The sequence below is a fragment of the Engraulis encrasicolus genome, chromosome 5, assembly GCF_034702125.1.
Source record: "Engraulis encrasicolus isolate BLACKSEA-1 chromosome 5, IST_EnEncr_1.0, whole genome shotgun sequence".
In the NCBI taxonomy this organism is placed as follows: Eukaryota; Metazoa; Chordata; class Actinopteri; order Clupeiformes; family Engraulidae; genus Engraulis; species Engraulis encrasicolus.
In genome coordinates, this window is record NC_085861.1 from 9,614,266 (window position 1) to 9,635,869 (window position 21,604).

The 21,604-nt window shown below is 43.5% G+C and overlaps 2 protein-coding genes across 3 annotated transcripts in view; one reads left to right on the top strand and one right to left on the bottom strand.

Annotated features, from left to right (window-relative positions):
• Positions 1-13,182, top strand: part of LOC134448785 (collagen alpha-6(VI) chain-like) — a 45,826-nt gene extending 32,644 nt beyond the window's left edge. Inside the window, exons 26-39 of the mRNA XM_063198444.1 lie at positions 1,862-1,912; positions 2,056-2,091; positions 3,102-3,164; positions 3,482-3,544; positions 3,748-3,780; positions 3,888-3,924; positions 6,059-6,297; positions 6,848-7,102; positions 8,280-8,400; positions 8,752-8,915; positions 9,775-10,276; positions 11,737-11,815; positions 12,421-12,515; positions 12,816-13,182. Coding sequence (XP_063054514.1) covers positions 1,862-1,912; positions 2,056-2,091; positions 3,102-3,164; positions 3,482-3,544; positions 3,748-3,780; positions 3,888-3,924; positions 6,059-6,297; positions 6,848-7,102; positions 8,280-8,400; positions 8,752-8,915; positions 9,775-10,276; positions 11,737-11,815; positions 12,421-12,515; positions 12,816-12,922 — 1,845 coding nt within the window. The 3' untranslated portion in view covers positions 12,923-13,182. The remainder of the gene's footprint in view (positions 1-1,861; positions 1,913-2,055; positions 2,092-3,101; positions 3,165-3,481; positions 3,545-3,747; positions 3,781-3,887; positions 3,925-6,058; positions 6,298-6,847; positions 7,103-8,279; positions 8,401-8,751; positions 8,916-9,774; positions 10,277-11,736; positions 11,816-12,420; positions 12,516-12,815) is intronic.
• Positions 13,183-13,235: 53 nt separating this feature from the next.
• Positions 13,236-21,604, bottom strand: part of pik3r4 (phosphoinositide-3-kinase, regulatory subunit 4) — a 35,893-nt gene continuing 27,524 nt past the window's right edge. For both annotated transcript variants that reach the window (XM_063198632.1, XM_063198631.1), the window contains 6 exons: positions 20,999-21,210; positions 19,121-19,252; positions 17,572-17,672; positions 16,623-16,711; positions 15,572-15,692; positions 13,236-14,443 (listed from right to left, as the gene is read on the bottom strand). In XM_063198632.1, coding sequence (XP_063054702.1) covers positions 14,273-14,443; positions 15,572-15,692; positions 16,623-16,711; positions 17,572-17,672; positions 19,121-19,252; positions 20,999-21,210 — 826 coding nt within the window. In that variant the 3' untranslated portion in view covers positions 13,236-14,272. The remainder of the gene's footprint in view (positions 14,444-15,571; positions 15,693-16,622; positions 16,712-17,571; positions 17,673-19,120; positions 19,253-20,998; positions 21,211-21,604) is intronic.

Genomic DNA, 21,604 nt, shown 5'->3' on the forward strand with positions numbered 1-21,604 from the left:
TGTCTACGCACATACATACATACATACATACATACATACATACATACATACATACATACATACATACATACATACAGTGCCCTCCACAATTATTGGCACCCCTGGTTGAGATGTGTTAAAAGCCTTAAAATAAATTCAGTGTTTATTGCAGAAGAATACTGTCACACTGAAAATTGTAGGAAAATGTAGCCTTCAACTCAAATGAATTGTAAGAAAATAAAAAAATCCCTGACTAAAAAATAATTATTTTTCATTAAATCACCTGTTCCACAATTATTGGCACCCTTAACAATTCCCAGGAAATAAATATAATTGAAGCATTTCTGTCATTTCTACAGTAGTTTACAAAGTTTACCAGAGTATGTAGGAACATTTAATTAGTAATTAATCACTTCCTGCTTCCCTGGGGTATAAATATGACGTGACACGAGGCCATTTCTCTTATCCACTCTTAAACATGGGAAAGACAAAGGAACACAGCATACAAGTGAGGCAGATGTGCGCCGACCTTCACAGGTCAGGCAGAGGCTACAAGAAGATTGCCACTCAACTGCAGCTGCCCATATCCACTGTGAGAGGAATAATTAAGAAGGTCAAAACAACTGGAACAGTGGTAAACAAGCCTGGACGAGGACCCGAATTTATTTTGCCACCACGCACAGTGAGGAGGATGGTAAGAGAAATCAAAAGATCTCCAAAGCTCACTGTTACAGAATTACAACAAATGGTAGCATCCTGGGGTCACAAAGTCTCCAAATCAACCATCAGGCGCTGTCTACACGCCAACAAGCTGTTTGGGAGGCATGCACGGAGAAAACCTTTCCTCACTCACAATCATAAACGCAAACGTCTGGAGTTCGCCAAGCGGCATTGGGGCTTCAACTGGGACCGTGTGCTTTGGTCAGATGAGACCAAGATTGAGCTTTTTGGCAACAAACACTCTAAGTGGGTCTGGCGTGCCACGAAAGATGCGCATGCTGAAAAGCACCTCATACCCACTGTGAGGTATGGGGGTGGGTCAGTGATGCTGTGGGGCTGTTTCGCTTCCAAAGGCCCTGAGAACCTTGTTAGGGTGCATGGCATCATGAATGCTTTGAAATACCAGGACATTTTAAATCAAAATCTGTTGCCCTCTGCCCGAAAGCTGAAGATGGGTCGTCACTGGGTCTTTCAGCAAGACAATTACCCTAAACATATGGCCAAATCTACACAGAAATGGTTCACCAGACACAAAATCAAGCTCCTCCCATGGCCATCTCAGTCCCCAGACCTCAACCCCATTGAGAACCTGTGGGGTGAGCTGAAGAGGAGAGTACAGAGGAGAGGACCCAGGTCTCTGGATGATTTAGAGAGATTCTGCAAAGAGGAATGGCTGAAGATCCCTCTTTCTGTCTTTTCCCATCTTGTGAAACACTATAGGAGAAGATTAGGTGCTGTTTTGTTGGCAAAAGGGGGTTGTACAAAATATTAACACCAGGGGTGCTAATAATTGTGACACACATTATTTGATGTCAAATAATTATTTCTTTATGTGGGATTTTTTCCCCACTGAATAAATGCACTTGTATTGAAGGTTGGATTTTTCTCTTTTTTTCCATTAAAGTCCCATATTGTTTAGAAAAAAAATAAAATAATTGGAAGCTAAAAAACACATCTCAACCAGGGGTGCCAATAATTATTGAGGGCACTGTATACTGTATAAATCAGTGTACTATACATGTACATACATATCTACTACAGTATTTCATACATGCAAATGTTCATGTATAAACAATGCATCATATGTAAAAGCCTTACATATTACAATAATATTCCATGTGCGTGGTGCTGTTATTGATGTTACTTAATTGTGCTTTTCCAGGGCATGGATGGAAGAGATGGTTATGGGCCCCCAGGTGCTAAAGGACATAAGGTTAATTGTGTTGCTGTTTTTTAATTTGATTAATCACCAGTAGACTACAGTAGACTGGTCAGTATGAAGTTGGGGAGTATACTGTATGATTTGCAGAATGCTGCCCATCAGATGACTCTAGGCTGTGTTCTGTCTTTTTAAAGGGAGATCCAGGATTTCCTGGTTATCCAGGACTGCCGGTGAGTTTTTGGGAATCTTTTGTGTCTATGATCAGAGCTTTTCACAGTAAACAAATATTGACTTGACGTGACCAATTGACTTGACGTGACCAATTTTTGTGTGTGGTCTGTCTTTGAAATGACCCACCATTAGACGAATCCTTTGAGATCATACTGGAGACATTGGCTACAGATGAGAAAAAAGAGGATTTGGAAATGCTTCTAATAAACTGTATAAGAAGTCTTATGGGGCCCTTATAGGGCCCTTATACGTGCATACAGTATACTGTATACCTATGATGTTTATTGACATCTTTACTGTACATGTTTAAAATAGTCTTGCAAAAACATATCCTAAATTCTTTTTCTTGATGGTTACACATCCTGTGCCAATTGCCCTGGTTTCTATTTGTCGACTGCAATAAGACATTTGAAATGCATACTGTAGAGTACGTAAGCAATGATGGCTGCAAAAGCTTTGAGTCTTCCTATATAGTGGTGTCAACAATGATCGATTCGGCGATCCGAATCGATCCGGGGCATGGACGATCCAGATCCGGCAAGTTCCAGAATCAATCCGGCAATTTTTTAAAGTTTCAATTACTTCCATGGATATTTCGGGAGCAAATGAATGTTAAATTAAATAAAAACACTTCAAAACATTGCAAGACTGATACAGACTGATACAGAAAACAGCCAATAAATTGTTGCTCAGTATCTGACTACTTGTATTTCCTCATCATGGCTGAACATTTGCTTTGCGTTCAGTAGAAATGTAATGCATTGCAATGCATTGTAGAATTGAATCGAATCGAATCGGATTGGATCTAATAGAATCGAATCGAATCGGATCTACTACCTCCCGAATCGTGATCGAATCGGATCGTGAGGGCAGTGCCGATCCACACCACTATTCCTATACCATTGGTTGTCAGCTTTGAGTCTTATACTATTGGTTCTCAACTTTGAGTCTTACTATACTATTGGTTGTCAGTTTTGAGTCTTACTAAACTATTGGTTGTGACTGGCAGGGTGAAGACGGGGTGAAGGGGAAAGCTGGAAAGCCTGGGCCAAAGGGTAACCAAGGGAGAGGGGTAAGTGATATTGGCGATTGATTGAGTAATTGATTGATTAATTAATGCTCTGCAACTTGTAACAATATGTTTAAATAATGCTGTAAGTCCCTTGTAAGACGTGTTACGCCAAATCAAGTGCCTACTAAGACATTGGTGAATACACGCCTAACAAACGACAGATTTTGTGTAACACGTCTTACTATCACTGTGTAAGTCACTTACACAGCTCAGCATATATCAGCGGCTAACATATGATCTCTATTATGACCTGTCACCTCATCTTCTAATGTTCATGACACTCATGCTAGTGGCTGTTGCTTGGTTACCGTCTCTAGGGCATTGCTGGGAGACCTGGTGACCCCGGTGACCCTGGAGACTATGGATTTGATGGCCATGACGTAAGGACTCTAAACGGCATCTTTACATTAACTTTGCCTTGTAAAGTAGTTCAACCGCCATGACATATGCAGACAGTACTCTGTACGTAATAAATAAATAAATAAATAACTGTAAGTCTCTCTGGATATAAAGAGTCAGCTAAGTGTAATGTAATGTAATACTGTATTTGTGTAATTTAATGTAATGAAATATATGTTTTCAGGGTCCCAGGGGGCCTCCAGGGAGTCCACCAGAGGTACGATATTCTATTTATTAGTACACCTAACTGCTTTCATTATGAGATGCTGGTATCTGAAATAAATGCCCAAATAGCTCATTTAAAATGTCTCCTTTCTTTACAAGATTTGCGAGCTCCTGCCTTATATACGTGATAACTGTGGTAAGTATCTTTGTCATACAGAGCCTAATGTTTGTGGTATCATTTTATATTGTTTTAGCGAGGGATGCATTTATGTTTTATAATAACTTGATGATAAATAATACCTCTTTTGAAAATTCTTTCCTCAACAGCATGCTGTAGTGGTGAGTAACTGCATTCAATTGAAGTACGTTTACAAACAATATGTTTCATCAATGCCATAATTTCAGATATTTTATGTTTATGTGCATAAATAACATCTGATAATTGTTAGATCAGGGGCCTATACTACAAAGCTGGTTCAGGAGTAAACCAAGTTACCTTAAGAGGTAAATAATGTAATAGATGAGGACTCCAGGCTCTTCTATTAGATGATTTACCTCTTTACTTAACCTGGTTTACTCCTGAACCAGGGGTGCGTTTCCCCAATGTTAGCATTGAACTACAGATGTACTTTGTAGTTATCTACTTACTTCAAGGCGAAATCCGTGCATTTCTCGAAACCTTACTATTCCCACAGTAAGCCCAAAGTAGTGTGGCTACTTTCCTGAGTCCACACCGCTACTTACTTTCTTGGCATTGCAGTGCGTGACCAAAGAAGCAACAAGAGATAAGCATGATTGCCGAGTCATGATTCAGCTGTTTCCTCCTAAATTCAGTGCGTGAAGTAGAAAGCAATAGTGTACAACCACCACCAGCACATTTGATTGGATGTCACGACACCGTGACTCCGCTGTTTCCTCCACAACACACCTTGTAATTTCTTTGTGAAAAAACACGGCCGTGGCATTACAATCTGACACCGTCCGCACCAATAATGCAGTATTATCTGCATGCCGATTGGATTTCGTTTCATTCCGAGGTGTAATTTGTAAAATATTTGGACAATAAAGTTGTGGTTACTCCCAAAAAATCACCTGTTGAAGTGTCATATTTCTAAAAAAATTTCGCGCGGATTTCAGTACATAGCCTAGTGGTATTCACGCTTGCATCCCAATGGGAAAACAGAAGTCACGCCGGTTCGAATCCACATGGTTGCAGTGCCACAATTTTGGAAATATCTGGCAGAAATAGATCATTTATGTTGTGCATTACCAACACACACGTGCAGCCAAGGGAAAATGTGTTACACTGTAGGGTCCAAAACACGATTTCACGAGTTCTTGTCAACATGCTGCACACTGGATTCGAACCTGCGTGGCTCGCATCTTCCCATTGATAGGCAAGCGTAAATACCCCTAGGCTATGAAATGAAATTCACACTAAAAATGTTGAAGTACTTGACACGTAAACCAGTGCATTTCCGGGAGTAACCAATACTTTCTTATCTAAATATCTCACAAATTACACATCGAAATGAGACGCAATTCAATCGGTATACAGCTAAAAGTATATTATTAGTCTGAGATACATCAGATTCCAAGGATATGACGTTTTTTTTTCACGAACAAATGACATGACGTGAATTTGTGTTCTGAACACTCTCGCAGCTGTATCATCACTTTGTGTGCATGTCGATTGATTTTCATCGCTTTTGCACCACAGGATTAAAAGATATTGACACATTTGTGGTCAAATGTGTACTACAAGTTTAGCTAATGGGTGGAGTCACACTCTGAAGTAGACTAGCGCTGTGTGTTACTTGGGGTGGCTGAGGTGATGTCTGGACTCAATGGATCTACTCCAGCTGCACTTCAACTTCATTGTCGAGATACGGATAGGAGGCGCCTCACTTTCAAAGTCACCACTACTTCAGAGTGCACATTACTCCAAGCAGTAGTTACTTTGTGTGCTAACGTTCGAGACACAGGAGTTAGCAACTTTTATAGTATCTACTCTGCAAAGTTGCTAACCGACTAGCTACTTCGCCTTTGAGAAATCTACCCCAGCTTTGTAGTATAGGCCCACTATGCACTACGCTTTGTAGTAGAGGCCCACAACGCACTACACTGCTTTGACTCTGAGGAAGGCGCAGGTGCGCTGAAACGTCAGTCATTTTGTGCACCAAAATAATAAAAAAAACCTCTAAAAAAAGTTGCTGAGTGCTCCAGTCATCCCTGGGTCTAGTCACTCTGAAGTAGCCCAGCTTGTCTTGGCACTACACTGTTTGTTTGTTTCAAGCTGACTGTGTTGTGAGTTTTCCATGTGTGTGCAGGACATAAAGAGTGCCCAGTCTATCCTACTGACCTGGTCTTCGCCCTGGACATGTCCCAGAATACGCCGCGACTCGCTTTCGAGCGGATGCGCAACGCCACCGTGGACCTGCTGCAGGACATTGCCATCACACACAGCAACTGCCCACGAGGCGCTCGGGTAGCCGTGGTCTCCTACAACGCTGTCACCAACCAGCACATCCGCTTCTCGGACTTCAAAAGCAAGGAGAAGCTCATTCAGGTAGGCCGCTACCGTAGAAATCTAGACGCCTCTAGTGGCCGCAAATTGAATTTCAGCTGTAGGAGTTTAGCGCGTTAGGCTAGTAGGCCACACCTTGGAGGGACATTGGAGGGACAAGATTAAACTGTGCTGCTGCCCTATCAGCTTATGGACCAATATGACCAGACTCTATAGGCCATATTGTGTTTCATGTGTTTTTAACCCATTTTAGCCTGGGGCGATATATATACGCTGAATTCAGGCTCTTGAGATTTGAGGTTTTGTTTTTTTTTCATTCAAAATGTGGGTAAGTTAGATACTCAATGCACACATCATAATGCAATATGAGGGTCCCAGCTTTTAAATGCAACTAATTTCATGTCTGTATGTTCTTAAGAGGTCTGTATGTTCTGAAATATGTAGGTTTTAATAGGCAGTGGGCACCTTTTCCCAAAAAGGGCTTAGGCTAAAATTGGTTAATGTGCGTTTATATGTGGATTGTGGAGAAGTGTCATGCAAGACACATTTCTGTGCAAACAGACAATAAAGTCTATCCTATCTTATCTTTCAGGCTGTAAGAAGCATCGCCCATGAGGGCTATCCGGGCCAGCGCAACATTGGTGAGGCCATGCGGTTTGTGGCACGGCACGTGTTTAAGCGCACAAGACAGGGTGCTCTGGCAAGGAAGGTGGCAGTTTTCTTCTCCGATGGACCGTCTGCAGACGCGACCGCCATCAACACGGCCATGCTGGAGCTGAAAGCCTCCGGAATCCAAGCTGCTGTCGTCACCCTTGGGGACGCGCCAAATGTCCGACGTGCATTTCAGGTAACTCTATACTGGTGGTTCGCAACGTTTTTGGCTCGGGACCCCATTTTGACATCCCAAATTTCTGAGGACCCCATACACATTTTTTTCACAACCAAAAAAAAACCCCTCCCACAACTGAGTTAACTTGTTATAGGCTACTAAACCTATAGATATTTATGAAAATCTAAAGTTGTATGCTGTGTTTCAGTGTTTCAATCACAATATTAATTACTTACTATTTTATTTTAATTAGTAATATTTATCAGTGTTACTTGCTTCTTAGTTGCTTCTATAAACACTATTGATCCACAGCATCTGAGACGACATGAGACTCGGGGCTACATGGCTCAGTTGGCTGAGGCACAATGCCATGACACAAGGGATTCGGGTTCGATGCTGACCCAATCATTTCATGATCCTTCCATCATGCCTCTCTGACCCCATTATTTTCCTGTCTCTCTCTCTCTAACTGTCCAATCTGAACAACGAAGATGTAAAAGTCCAAAAACACATTTTCCTCAGAAGACAAGGGACAATGCTTCCTGGAAATTACATAGCAGACAAAGAATCAGCAGCAGCTACTGGAGTGAAATGAAATTCATTGAAAGCGCTAGCCTGGCTCCAATTTCTCCAAGAGTTAAAAAATAAACAATTGAGGTTAAAAGTCCTTTGTTGATTGGAACAAGCCAACGTGTTTTGGTCACATGGGGCGACCTCCTTCAGGAGCTTACTGACAAAAATGTCGGCTTGTCCCAGTCAATGAAGGACTTTTAACTTTACCTCAGAGTGCCTCAGATCATCTCTCCTCAACTGAAGACTTATTCCCCTAGACACTGATGAGCACCTTGAGTTTTAACCTTGCACCCAATGAAGCAACCATTCTTCCCGAAATCAATGTTTTTTAATGTATACTAGGTACCTATATATTTCTTGTTTTTTAATACCTTTATATGACACACTGGTCAAACGCAATTTCAAACTTCTGTGCTAACCCATAGTGAGTGGGGGAGAGAGATGGGGGAGGATTGGGCAATTACCTCAGGCTGGAATCGAACTCGGGATTGCGTCGTGACAGTGCAGTGCACTACCGTTTGAGCTATGGCAGGCCCAAAAAAAAAACCAATGTTGAAGAACATATTGAAGTCAGATCAGATGACTCACCTATGTCTTTATGATGCTTTTGATGTACGTTCAGGCAGATGACACTAAAAGCTTCATAATGCAGTCTCTGAATGAGAGAGAAGGAGGAAGAGGGGATGAGAGGGAGCACTACCATTCCCACCTGAGGAGGATCCAGCACTGTGCCATCTGCTATGGTAATACTAACAATTCACATCGTTTACAGAGGGCCCACCGTGCATATATTGAAAGTCTTTGTTTTCAGGTGCAGCTTTTTAAAGTTTCATAGTTTTGTACCATACTACCAATTCAGACATCCACAGAAGTACCCTGTCAACATTATCCCAAATGGAAAGAAAAAAGATTCTGTACTCAATTCCTGTAGAAACATCTGTTTCTGAAACATCCTGTTTAAGTAATGGTAATGGTAAATTATGTACAAGGGACACAAGAGGACCAAAGCACTGTTGTTATCAAAAGGTGAACTGAAAAACTAAAAAAAACGAACTGCCTTCCTGTCTAATGGTACTGCCCATTTGTCTCCCCAGACTTCTGTCAGCCTGATTCTGAATGTGAGGACATAGACCTTAGGAGATTGAATGTAGACATGGAACTCGATCTGAGTCTGCTGGTGGACGGCTCGGAGACAATGAGAGCGGACGAGTACATGGCCGTGAAAGAGCTGCTGGCATCAGTACTGGAGAACATCCAGGTATGATCCTCCAGATCCAGTGATGTGGGCAGAGGCGGACTTTCCATTAGGCAAACCAAGGCAATATGTCAAGGGCCTGACCAAATCAGTCCTCCACCTGAGAGCAATGGGAGCTCACCTGGGAGCTAAACTGAACTAAGTGGAGAGGAGGAGGGAGCGCAGCAGAGTGTAGATCTCACCTGAGCAGATGAGGAGGAGCTTGAGGAGTGAGACAGATGAGGCTGGTGAGGAGAGCTGATCTGAAGGTTAGACCAGTAGGGAATAAGGAAGAATAGGACCTCACCTGAGAGGAGTGTCACACCAAAGGTGGTAAACACACAAAAAAAATAGGCTTGATCGTAATTTGTCTCATATAGATGATACGAAACACTAAACACAGAAATGTATGTCTATATAATGACTTTTGAGGTTCCCATGTTTATATCTCACCTAAGGCCCCAAAAATGGCTAGATCTAGATAGATAGATAGATTACAGTATATATTCATCTTTACAGAAACCTGTTGTGTGCCATTGACAGTGCATCTGATAGTTACAGAAACAGAGAAAAACACAGAAGACAAATACAACCCCCCCCCATGACAAAATCTGCCCTTGTATGTACTTATGTCTGTATGGTATTTACTGTAGGCCTGTGTCCTCTGTCTGCCTTTATCTGTGATTGGGCTACTAGTCCCAGGTTCTGTTTTTGTCAGTTGGCGCTTTATGCTATACATGTGCAACAGTCTTGCGATGTTATGTGTACTGTATGTCTTGTCTTCAACGAGTCTTGTTCAAGGATGCAAAATGAATTTCAGTGAAAACTGACAATGAAGTACTTTCGTATCATATCATATCGTTTCGTATCATATCGTCTCCAGTTCAGCCAAAAGCCAGCGGGCTCAGACAAGCAGGCGCGCGTGGCCCTGTACCAGGCGCTGCCCCCCGAGCTGCTGCGAGACACCCCGGTGCAGACGGAGTTCGACTACACGGCGTACACCAACAGCGAGGACATGCGGAAGCACATGCTGGAGGACGTGCACCAGCTGGGGGGCTCCGGGGGCCTGGTGCGCGGCGTGGAGTGGATCGTGGCCAAGGGCCTCCCCGCCGTCCCCAACCCCCGCAAGAACAAGCTGATCCTGGCCGTGGTGAGCGGCGCGACCGGAGAGAGGGACCGCGCCAAGCTGGAGGAGGCGTCGCGGCTGGCCAAGTGCCGAGGGGTGGCGGTGGCCACGCTGAGCACTGGGGACGTGTACAGCGGCGAGATGGAGACGCTGGCTAGCGCGCCGCGGGACCAGCACGTCATCCACCTCGGGCATGCCAGCAAACCGGAGCGGCAGTATGCACAGCGCTTCCTGCAAATGCTCATCGGCACGTTGAAAAGTAAGCAACAGCTGGCTTTCAAAAAGGCAAAAGCAATCAATCAACAGAACCACAATTAGATCTAGCCGCTGTGAGAGGAGAGAGAGAGAGAGAGAGAGAGAGAGAGATGAGAGAGAGAGAGACAGATGAGAGAAAGAGAGAGAGAAAGAAAGATAGAGAGAGAAGGAGAGAGATAGATAGCCAGAGAGAGAGAGAGACAGAGAGAGAGAGAGAGAGAGGGAGAGAGAGAGAGAGAGAAAGAGAAGGCAAATCATAAACAATATGACATCTTAATGCACATTTAAAAATGTTGTGCGCTCTGACAAACTTTAATCTTCTGTCTCTATAAATCACAGGCCAGCGGCGTATCCTTAATGGAGAGTAGGATAATTATTTGCATTTCATTCAGCCTGCATTTCTGTCCCCTGTCTGCCGGTGTTCCAGTTAATATTTACCCTGATTAAGTGGCACTGTCAATTGTCACCTCTTCACTTTGTTATGACAATAGGAGGGAATTACTATGGCCAGCCAGAGTGTTGAATCTCTCGTGAGTCAGTCTTTTGGCATTTTGTCTCATCAACAGATGTCACATCTCATGAGTTTTTCATCTTTTTTTCAAGTTTCAAGTGTTAATTGTATAACTCATGACTTTTTTCCATCTTAATCCCATCCAGAGCTCTAAATTACACCATTTTACCGGCCAAATGCTGGTAAACATTCAACTTGGCTGGTAGAAAAGTAAATTTAAATCAGCATTTTCACTGATAGTGAATGTAAGTGTAACGGAGGCTAACTAGCACAGAGTTGGCGTGGAACGTTGGTAAACCTCCCTCCGATAGCTTCATACAGTCTCGTGCCGTTGGGCCGAGAGACTAGTCTCTTGGCCCAGCGGTATCGTACTGTGTCTCCCATTGCCGAACCGTTGTAATTGACGAGGTCGCACGTTCGATCCCCGAGGGGGGTGAACAGGTGCAAGATGACCTCCGTCACAGTGGTGCCGTGACCCGGATGGGAGTGAGGTTTAAGGGGGAGAGTGTAACGGAGGCTAACTAGCACAGAGTTGGCGTGGAACGTTGGTAAACCTCCCTCCGATAGCTTCATACAGTCTCGTGCCGTTGGGCCGAGAGACTAGTCTCTTGGCCCAGCGGTATCGTACTGTGTCTCCCATTGCCGAACAGTTGTAGTTGACGAGGTCGCACGTTCGATCCCCGAGGGGGGTGAACAGGTGCAAGATGACCTCCGTCACATTGACATGATTGGCTGGTAAGATTTAACATCTACTAGCCAAATTGGCTAGGGATGAAGTTAATTTATACATACATACATCATCCATCATTAGAATAATATTCCCAATTGTTCCTCAACTCTCACCATCTACCCGTCAGTGCGCTAAAACTTCCACCAAATTTGCATTGCTAGAATCTCATAGTCAGTAAATATGTTGAGGAACTGCTTCAGATGTCTTATTTCTGCTTCTGCAGGCGGGTTAAAGGATTATCGTGAGCCACAGATGTGCAGTACACCTGGTGTACGGGCAGCATACAGACTACCAGACGAGAGGTATGACTGTACTGTATATTTTTGAAGAGTGGAAGTGCAGTAACTTTAATACGAATTGAAATTGATGTTCAGCTACATTGTATCCTGTACTTATCGGTTGGGGAATGTTTGAAATTATAGAAGTATTTTGGCATTGTTACAATTTCATGCAATATGAACGCCATATTTGCATTTTTTTAAATATATGGTTGGCCTATAGTTTAATGGGAGTAGATATCTAATGCCATCACAAGCACTGGAAGTTTCTGTGCTGTGCTGTGTGTGTGTGTGTGTGTGTCTTTGGCTAAATGTATGTATGTGTGTGTTATATAGATAATATATGTGAACTTATATGTGTAATGTATATATATGCTACAGGGCACCTTAACTTTTCCTTGGGATTCATGAGTTATATTTTACTACTCTCTCTACTAGTTTCACTGCTGTCAATTTGCCTGAGTTATCTACTATTAAAGTTTTTTTTATTATGTTTTTCTTCTCTCTTCTCTTTCTTTACACTTTAGTACATTGAATGACAGTTATGTATGATGATGTGCTATATAAATAATATTGATTGATTGATTGAACTGATCTATCGCTGTCTGTCTATGTCTTGGTGCCACTAGTGCCCCTGTCCCGTTGTACCAGAGACAAAGGGAGGACCTCCAGCCTCTTCACACACTTCAACACTTACCTCCATCACACAACGTGACCAAGCCAGGTAAAGCATTTGGACGCTGGAGAGTTTTTAGACTTTTCCAGTTATAATATATTAAAAGGAACATGAATACAATACCTTGTAGATGTTTATGAATGTTTATAAAAGGAATGCAGTTGTGTATTTAATGATAACAATAATAATATGCTGTTGTGCATATAATGATGATGATGATTGTTATTATTAATATTGTAATAAAATATACAGTATATATAATAATAATAATATATGTCTTGTATAGTGCTTTTCATAGTAATTTCCTATTATGAATGGTTCTCTCCCTCTGATTGGTTTACTGGGCAGTAAGAAGAAGGCCTGCGGGAGCCAATGGTGCGGCAAGACCCCAGGGCTCCGCCCACGGCACACACCGGAGAATGCCAATCAAGAAGGTCATTAGGCCGAAATTATGATGACTCACGGACAGTCGCCTGACACGGGTGGAAATGAAAACTGGTTCTGAAGGACTGTTGAGGAAATGTACTGATAATCACTGATGTCTATAAGAGATGTCTTAAAAGAGATTAAGTAAAATCTCCAAGATAAATAGATTTTTCAAAATATTGAAGAGAAAATGATGAATCTGTGTGATCCAATTATGTATGAAGAATGTAAGGCTGAATCGTCTGTTTCTACATGTAAATTCAGGGTTATTGGTCATAAAAAGTGACTTAACTAAACATCATGCTCTTCTCTTCATTACAAAAGACTCCCATTTGACAATGGTGTTGTCAATACAGAGTTTTATTTGCTATTGACATGATTACCTATAAGCAACACTCTGTTGCTTGGAAAATCACTTTGCAACACATTTACCGTACAGAATATTGAGCAGTTTTGGATGGTGGTGTTCAACAAGGCTAGTTCATGGGTTAGCAAGAATCTAACATCACATTTGCTGTTGTTTAAAGCAGTTACAAAGACAAGCCCACCTGCACACAGATATTCTTCACTGTACGTAATGGTACTGTAAGCATCGGTCCTGCACATTCATTGGAGGCAACTGCTACACCGATGAAAACATTTTTTTTTCCACTGAAAACATGAAAACGTCTTTTTCCATTACTAGTAATTTTTAAATATGTGCCAAAGAGATCCGTGTTTAAATTTGTAATACTAAGAACAAGTCATGATGGTTGTTAAATTACACATCTTGCAAAAAAGAAACATTTTTCAAATGATTCCTATAAGCTCACATTATATTAACTGGCTTTACACAAATAATATACAGAGATTCAGTCAGGCTTACTGCATTAGCGGAGATGGCGGAGCAGTGACTGCATCATTAGGTAAGAGGGGGGGTGTCTCGTCTCACTTTCATCTTTTGAGGATCCCGTGATGGAGAGTTCCAGACTTTCACTATTCTGTTGTGTGGAAAAGCTGGGTCTCATTTATTTGTGTGTGTGTGTGTGTGTGTGTGTGTGTGTGTGTGTGTGTGTGTGTGTGTGTGTGTGTGTGTGTGTGTGTGTGTGTGTGTGTGTGTGTGTGTGTGTGTGGTTGGGTGGGGTCTCATTTGTGTGGAACAGGATGTGTGTGTGTGACCGTTTCCCAATGTCTAGTGTGTGTCCTTCAAAGTGTATCAGCCTTCGTAATCACGCCCAGTGATTGGATAATCTTTGGTAAACTCTGCGGAGTATCCAATCACTGGCAGTAACTAACTGACACACTTTCAAGGCTCATGCACTTGAGATTGGGAAATAGGCAGTATCTCACTTCCATACTTCTATCATCCTGTCGTGTGGAATGCAGTGTGTGTGCGCGCCTCATTTCCACACTTTGACGATGCCGTCTCTAGATGAGGTGACGATGAAGCCCTGAGTGGTCTGGAAGGTGGCGATGTCAGTGATGATGTCATGGTGACCCACAGGAAGTGATTCAGGCCCACGGCGAGGGGCGTCCTCTGTCGCTCCGCTTTTCTGCTTACTGTGGATCTCCTGTGGAGGGTGTGTGTGTGTGTGTGTGTGTGTGTGTGTGTGTTGGGAGGGCAGAGAGAATAAGAGGAAGTTGTCAGGCAAAACACCGATAAAAGAGAACAGCCACAGTCCACTTCAGATGACTTAACTATAAATGTGCATGACTCATATAAGTCAAATGAATGGAAATTTGCTACTCTACTGAGCCTGGAATCCCAATGGGTTGGTCTTAGAGGCACTTTAAGGGGCAGTCCTGGGAGCAGGCCGACTGGGCAATTGCCTAGGGTGGCACCCGAGAGTGGGTGGTACCACCGTGAATCCTAGACCCCAATGACATTCTGCGTTATTACCACACTATTGCAATAATAACATGGTATTTAATGATTTATATCAACTGATATAAGTATTTTTGCTGATTTTTCCCCCATTTGGGGCGGGGCCGCGACAGGGGATGCTAGGCGCAAATCAATGTAGGATCGAAGACCATCTTCTACAATGCACACGCCTCAATCATGTCTTAGACTCAGCTGGAGTGCATTTCTCAAAATCGTTGTTGTTAGCCAGTTAGCAACTTGGGTAGTTAGTTACCAATGGGACATTGCATTGCAAACAACAAAATAGCAAACGCAGTTAGCAACTATGGTTTCCAGAAATGCACAAACCATAGTTGCTAACTACATTAGTTAATTTGTTGTTTTCACTGCAATTTCCCATTAGGCAATTACCAAAGTTGCTAACTGGCTAACAACTACGCTTTCGAGAAATGCACCCCTGGTTTGTAGAAATGACCCTAATACTATTATGGGCAACGAACAAAATTCAAGAGACACCGCACACTGCTTACTTTTCTTCACTTTATTTCTCGGAGCGAACAACGCGTTTCGCCCAATGCGTCATCAGGTTCCGAGAAATAAAGTGAAGAAAAGTAAGCAGTGTGCGGTGTCTCTTGAATTTTGTTCGTTGGATCACCTTCTCCTGCCTCACGCCTGCACCTGCATTGCTGGGGGCTTGTGCACAAGGACTCTGTTGTACTATTATGGGCACTTCACAGTCAACTGCAAGTACTAAGCAAGACTACAAAAGTGTGCCCCTGATATCAGCTTCAGGAAACCTGGCCGAGAAGAGTGAGAAAAAGCAGGTTCTCCTCACCTGAACCACCTCTGTGCCTTCGATGATCTTGCGGTTGTAGAAGACGGACGGGCAGTGGAGGGAGTCGTGGGCGCCTCCTGCTACGATGTACGATCTCTCAGGGTAGGCCAGGTCCCAGAACCTTCCCGACGCAAAATATAACTCATTAAAACACACAAACCCCAAAGAGGAGTCATTGCAAAAGCAGTCCATCACATTTCAAACTAGATGCACTCAGAGAGCGCAGACCTCTGCCAAGGAAGCTGTTTAACCCATTGTGTTCTGGAGTGACATATACGCTGCATTCAGATTCTTGAGATTTGAGCTGTTATATTACAAATGTGGGTATGTTAGAGCTGAATGAACACATTTTAGTGCAAAATTAAGGTTCTGGCTTTTAAATGCAACTTATTTCATGGTTTTATGTGCTTCAGAGGCTGAGACATTTAGGTTTTAATAGGGAGAGGGCACCTTTTCCCAAAAAGGGCTTAGGACAAAATGGGTTAATAGAACATTTGCCTAGGTAACACCCTATTTTCATTTGAAGTCTTTCTGCCTTCTTTTTGTGGAGTTAAAAGCTGGAATGTCAAAATTCACCCTGTCCCGCTATTCAATTTGTGGTTACTAGGGGCATCTAGACTTCTAGGCTAGCAATGGTGAAGAATCTTTTTAAAAAATCCTGGTTTCGGTTCATGATCCGGATCACCACCAAAATGTAATCACTTGTTCCTTTGGTCATTTCCAACAACTCCACAAAGTTTCATCCAAATCCGTTCATAAGTTTTCCAGTTGTCCTGCTGACAGACAGACAGACAGACAGACAGACAGACAAACCAACCTGACCGAAAAAATAACCTCCTTGGCGGAGGTAAGCACTCGGAGAGCGTACCTCCGCCCTCTGGTGGACAGAAACACACTAACGAACTTGGACGATCATATAACCACCTTGCCGGAGGTAATGATGGCAAGATATTTAGCAATTCTGTCAAGTTAATGTATAATGATAGAGAGATTGTCAGTCAGGCCACAGTTTTAGCAAAATAAAAGAACCAAAATATAGTATAAGGAGCACCTGATTCTCATATCGGAGCCAGCGGTGAGGAGGAGAGGGTTCCCATCTGCTGGGCTGCAATATATCCCGTGGACGCTATGAGGAGATGGCTACAGGGGGAACAGTAGTACAGGAGGACAAGAGCGTCAACTTTTTTGTGCCTTTCATTTCCATCATCATCATTAAATGTCTGCTCTATCCTATATATTGTTGAAAGGGGAGAGCCCCCAATACATAAAAAGTGTGAACTGGTGGCAGTTGCAGCAATGCATCTTTGGTCGCTTCCCAAGACGAGCCATAAGTTGTTGGTAATAAAATTAATTACCAGTGTATGAATGTTTTAAATGGGAATATTCTCACCCCATATTACACTTGTTCCAAAAAACACACATGGAAACCCATATCCAATAGGCTATGCGATGCTAGCCTGGTATGACCCGCCCACAATACTTCTCTTTATTCCCATTCATTTGGAGGTTCTTTGATCTGACGCAATTATAAGGGCGGGAGGATTTTACCCAGTTAATTTAAAAAAAAATAAAAAAAATAATAATAATAAAAAAAAAAAATATATATATATATATATATATATATATATATATATATTTTTTTTTTTTAAAGGTTTTTTTGCCTTTATTTGATAGGACAGTTAGAGATGGTGACAGGAAGCCCGGGCCGGAATCTAACCCAGTAACCCAGTAACCCAGTACCCTACCGTTAGGCCACGGCAGGGCCCACTCAGTTCTGGTTTGAAATGATTGGACAGCTTTCACTCAATCGTTCGGTTATTGGATGACCGCCTACTAGCCGACTAAACCATACCCAGAAAAGAACCTCCAGACCATTAATAGGACTGAAGAGATGTATTATGGGCTGGTCACCAGGCTGATGCGAAGCCAGAGTTGCCAGATGAATGAATGTTGTTGCCGAGTGCTCTGAGGGCTCAAGGGGGTCATAATGTATAACGTACCTGCATCTCCGAGAGGGGCGGAGCAGAGCTGGCCCACAGGGTGAACTTCCTGTCTCCCGTCTCCATATCCCACATCGACACCTCGTTATTACCCTGGACCGCTGTGGGACACACAGACCAACTCAATTAAGCATAAACCACACTGAGACATGAAAAGTGACAGGCAAGAGAATCCAGTAGTTAAATGAATAAATAAAAAACAAAGTCAATTCATTGGGTAAGCACAACACTAGTACATGCTATTACATAGCTGTTACACCATGTACTCCTCTGTAACTCATGAGGTAGACTGTGCTGTTTCTGGAAACCACTGAAAACCTAACAAGAACCCAACACAAACTTGATCGAACCAGCGCAGAGTGATCATAAGACAAGTACACAGGTCTACTGGTTACTCAGCTAAACTAAACTGAGCTACCACTCACACAAGTGGATTTGTTACTGATAGTCTAAGGCCCAGCTTTCCCTCAGCATTAACAAGGAAGGAGACAGGCCAACAAGTTGTATATATCGCATAAACGGTACTTCAAAAACAAACGGCCCATCACGTAAACAATGTAAATCATGCTGAGCTTTTTGTGCACTGTTCTGGTATTCTCCATGCAGATGAAGTTGCAACACCAATCCCTTCAGTATACCACTAAGCACTGGCCAAATACAGCAGAGCCGAGGCAAACAGAGGCAGCAATGGCCTTATGTTCAGGGTAGTAGTTCCCAAACTGGGGGTCTGGAGCCCTCGGGGGTCGTGGAGGTACTGAAGGGGGGTCGCGGACAAAAGCGACATTGCATAAAAATGGGACATCCACAGGTTCACAGCTAACATAATTTCATAATTTGGTTAGAGTAACACAATTCACTTGAAGTCACGGACATCCGTGAATGTAATGTGTACATGTATTGTAATGTAGAAATCTGCAGGTTTGAATCCCTTCTCGTCCATGGCTGAAATGCCCTAACTCCACATTGCTCCAGGGGCTGTAACCAATATCCTCTACTTAAATAACTAAGTCGCCAGTTGGATAAAAGTGTCAGCTAAGGGTAATTGTAATGTAGAAATCTGCAGGTTTGAATCCCTTGACGACCATGGTTGAAATGATCAAATAACAGTAAGTCACCAGTTGGATAAAAGTGCCAGCTAAGTGTTATATAGCTGCAAGCAGCAATGCGGGGCCAAGCAGTAAACTTGCCAAAGTCGCCACGGCAACAGAAGGAACTGCAGCGCCCCCCTTTGGCCCAAATCTCGCCAATGTTGGTGTGCATTCCTTGGAGGGGAGTGTGCTCACATGAACCAAGTTTATTTTGAACCCCTTAAAGGGCTGCCGAGATATAAGCTCACTTCCTGTTACCTGTTGGTGGCGCTAGAGAGTTTGAGCTGGGAATCTGTATTTTTTTTGTGGGAGGTCATGGGATTGACTAGTATGTGTGCAAAAAAATCCTAAAAGAATCTGACAAACGGTTGCTGAGATATGACCTCACTTCCTGTTTTGCCACTTTTACGACAAGTTTGATTGGCTGTCACCTCTATACAGCAATGTATAAGTTTGCATACCTGCGATGACGGAGGACTGGTAGAGGGGGTGCATGAGGAGCCTCCTGACGCGTGATCGTGCCGGGTGGGAGTGGTTTGATATGGGCAGCTGGAAACGCATATCCCAGCAAGCCATGGTGCCGTTGCTCGTGCCTTAATGTGGACAAAGATAATGGGGGAAAAAACATACAATAAGAGATCATTTAAATATAATTTATTTTAAAGATGAAATGTACTGTACGTAGATTGTATAGATTGATGTAGATGCTGTACATGTAGATAATGTAGAGGATATAGATGTAGATTATATATTTTTTTGTAGTGAAAACGTTTAAAACAGTTTACATATTCACTGTTCGTGTAACAGCAGTTTCAACTCTTTTAGAAAGAGTAGTATTAGGAAGACGACGTAGCTTCCTTTGCCCCTTGTCTGCGGATCATTCCTGAAACATCACTGAGAGTTAAGTGGAAGAAGAGATCCTTTGCCAAGACGTCTGGGAGTCAAGACATTCCACTGTGTAGGGCCTTCGTCTAGCGTGGAGGGAGAGGGAGGGAGGGCCACTGTGTAGGGCAGGGGTGGGCAATTATTTTGGCGCAAGGGCCGCATAGGGTTTAGAAAGTTGACCAAAGGGCCGGATGTCGTAGGCAACTTGCTCATAATAAGAAATGGTGTACACCAACATAATTACATTATTGTCAGTTATGCCATTCCTGCTAATTGTATCTAGATGTAGACTTCAGTAATCTTAGGTCTTCAAGTTTTAGGTAGCCCATTTAAGAATTAGTGACCATATGAATCTGCATTTTCTTCTGGAAAGGCTCTGCGGGCCACATGAAATGGCTGAGCGGGCCGCATGTGGCCCCCGGGCCTGAGTTTGCCCACGTCTGGTGTAGGGCCTTCGTCTAGCGTGGAGGGAGAGGGAGGGAGGGCCACTGTGTAGGGCCTTGGTCTAGTGAGGAGGGAGAGGGAGGGGGGCAGAGGGCTGAAAGCAGGATGATGAGGAGCAGGCTCTCTCTCTAGCTCCAAAAGTGTGAGGCGCGCGCTCATCCCTCAATTGTCGTGAGTGCGGAATGCAAATGAACATATGAAAGGAAAAAAAGAAAATATCTGCTCACCGCAGAAGCGCCGTTGCTGTGCTTTATGGCATAGTGCTTAAGGAGCAGGGTTTTAGATCAGAGGTTTGCTGGTTCAAATCCCACTCTTCCACTCCCTACTTTACGCCAAGGCTGAAGTGCCCTTGAGCAAGGCATTTAACCCCACACATTGCTCCAGGGACCAATACCCTGTAATACTGTAACTACAAGTATAATTCGCTTTGTGTAAAAGCATCAGCTAAGTGGAATGTAATTAGAGATGCGCCGGATCCTGATTTTTAGGATCCTGCCGGATACCGGATCCACTGCTTAAGATCCTGCCGGATCCGGAACCGGATACTGGATCCTACGAAAGGGTTGAAACGTGGGCCCTTTTTTTTTACGTTGGCACAAACTATTTTTAAGACTCACTGGCTTACTGCCACACTGCCTTCAATGGCCGCTTCCAAAGGGCTTTCACTCCATGCAGCGATTGGGGTTGTGAAAGACTAACTGAAAAGCCTAGGCTACGTAAAAAGTAGAGATGCCCCAGATCCTAATTTTTAGGCAACTGCCGGATACCGGATCCACTGCTTTAGATCCTGCCGGATCCGGATAGTCTGAAAAACCCTATTATCCTGCCGGATCCGGAACCGGATCTTGGATCCTGTACATCTCTAAATGTAATGTAATGTAATATAATGTAATGAAAAATCGATTCTCGCTCACCCACACACAGGCAGCACTGGTGTGCAGATATCCCTCAAAAAACAACTGTGATTTACGTATTTAACAAAAAATCGATTCTCGCTCTCTTTGGCTCACCGACACACAGCCAGCACTGGTGCATGTCCACGGCGAAGGAGGTGATGAGGCCCAGGCGCAGGTCGTGTTTCAGCGTCCAGGCGTTGCTGTTGCTGCGCAGGTCCCAGCCCACCAGCGAGCCGTTCACCGTGGCGTACGCCAGCACCGACTGGGCGCCCGAGTTAAAATGGTGGATGTCCACTACGCAGCCGTCATCTTTTTGGTCTAGCAACCTAGAGAGAGAGAGAGAGAGAGAGAGAGAGAAAGAGAAAGAAACAGAGAGAGAGAGAGAGGGGGGGGGTGTCATAAAGTGAAGAAAATCCTGAAGAAGGCTCTGCTGAGAGCGCACTCCCCATAGAGATGGTGAAACGATTCGACTGAAAGACAACCCTGAAGAAGGCTCTGCCCCGTTACGCGTGGGTATCATGTTTTTAGATGCGTCCCACGCATCTCTATAAGAGGCTTTGGTGTCCGTCCGTCCGTCCGTCCGTCCGTCCCTCCGTCCGTCCGTCCGCCCTCCCGTGATGTGTTTCCCTCCCGTGATGCGTTTCTGAATTGTGATTCCCTCCTGTGATTCCCTCTTGTGTCCACAAGGTGGCAGTCGCTCAGTTTTGGCCTGGAGCTCAT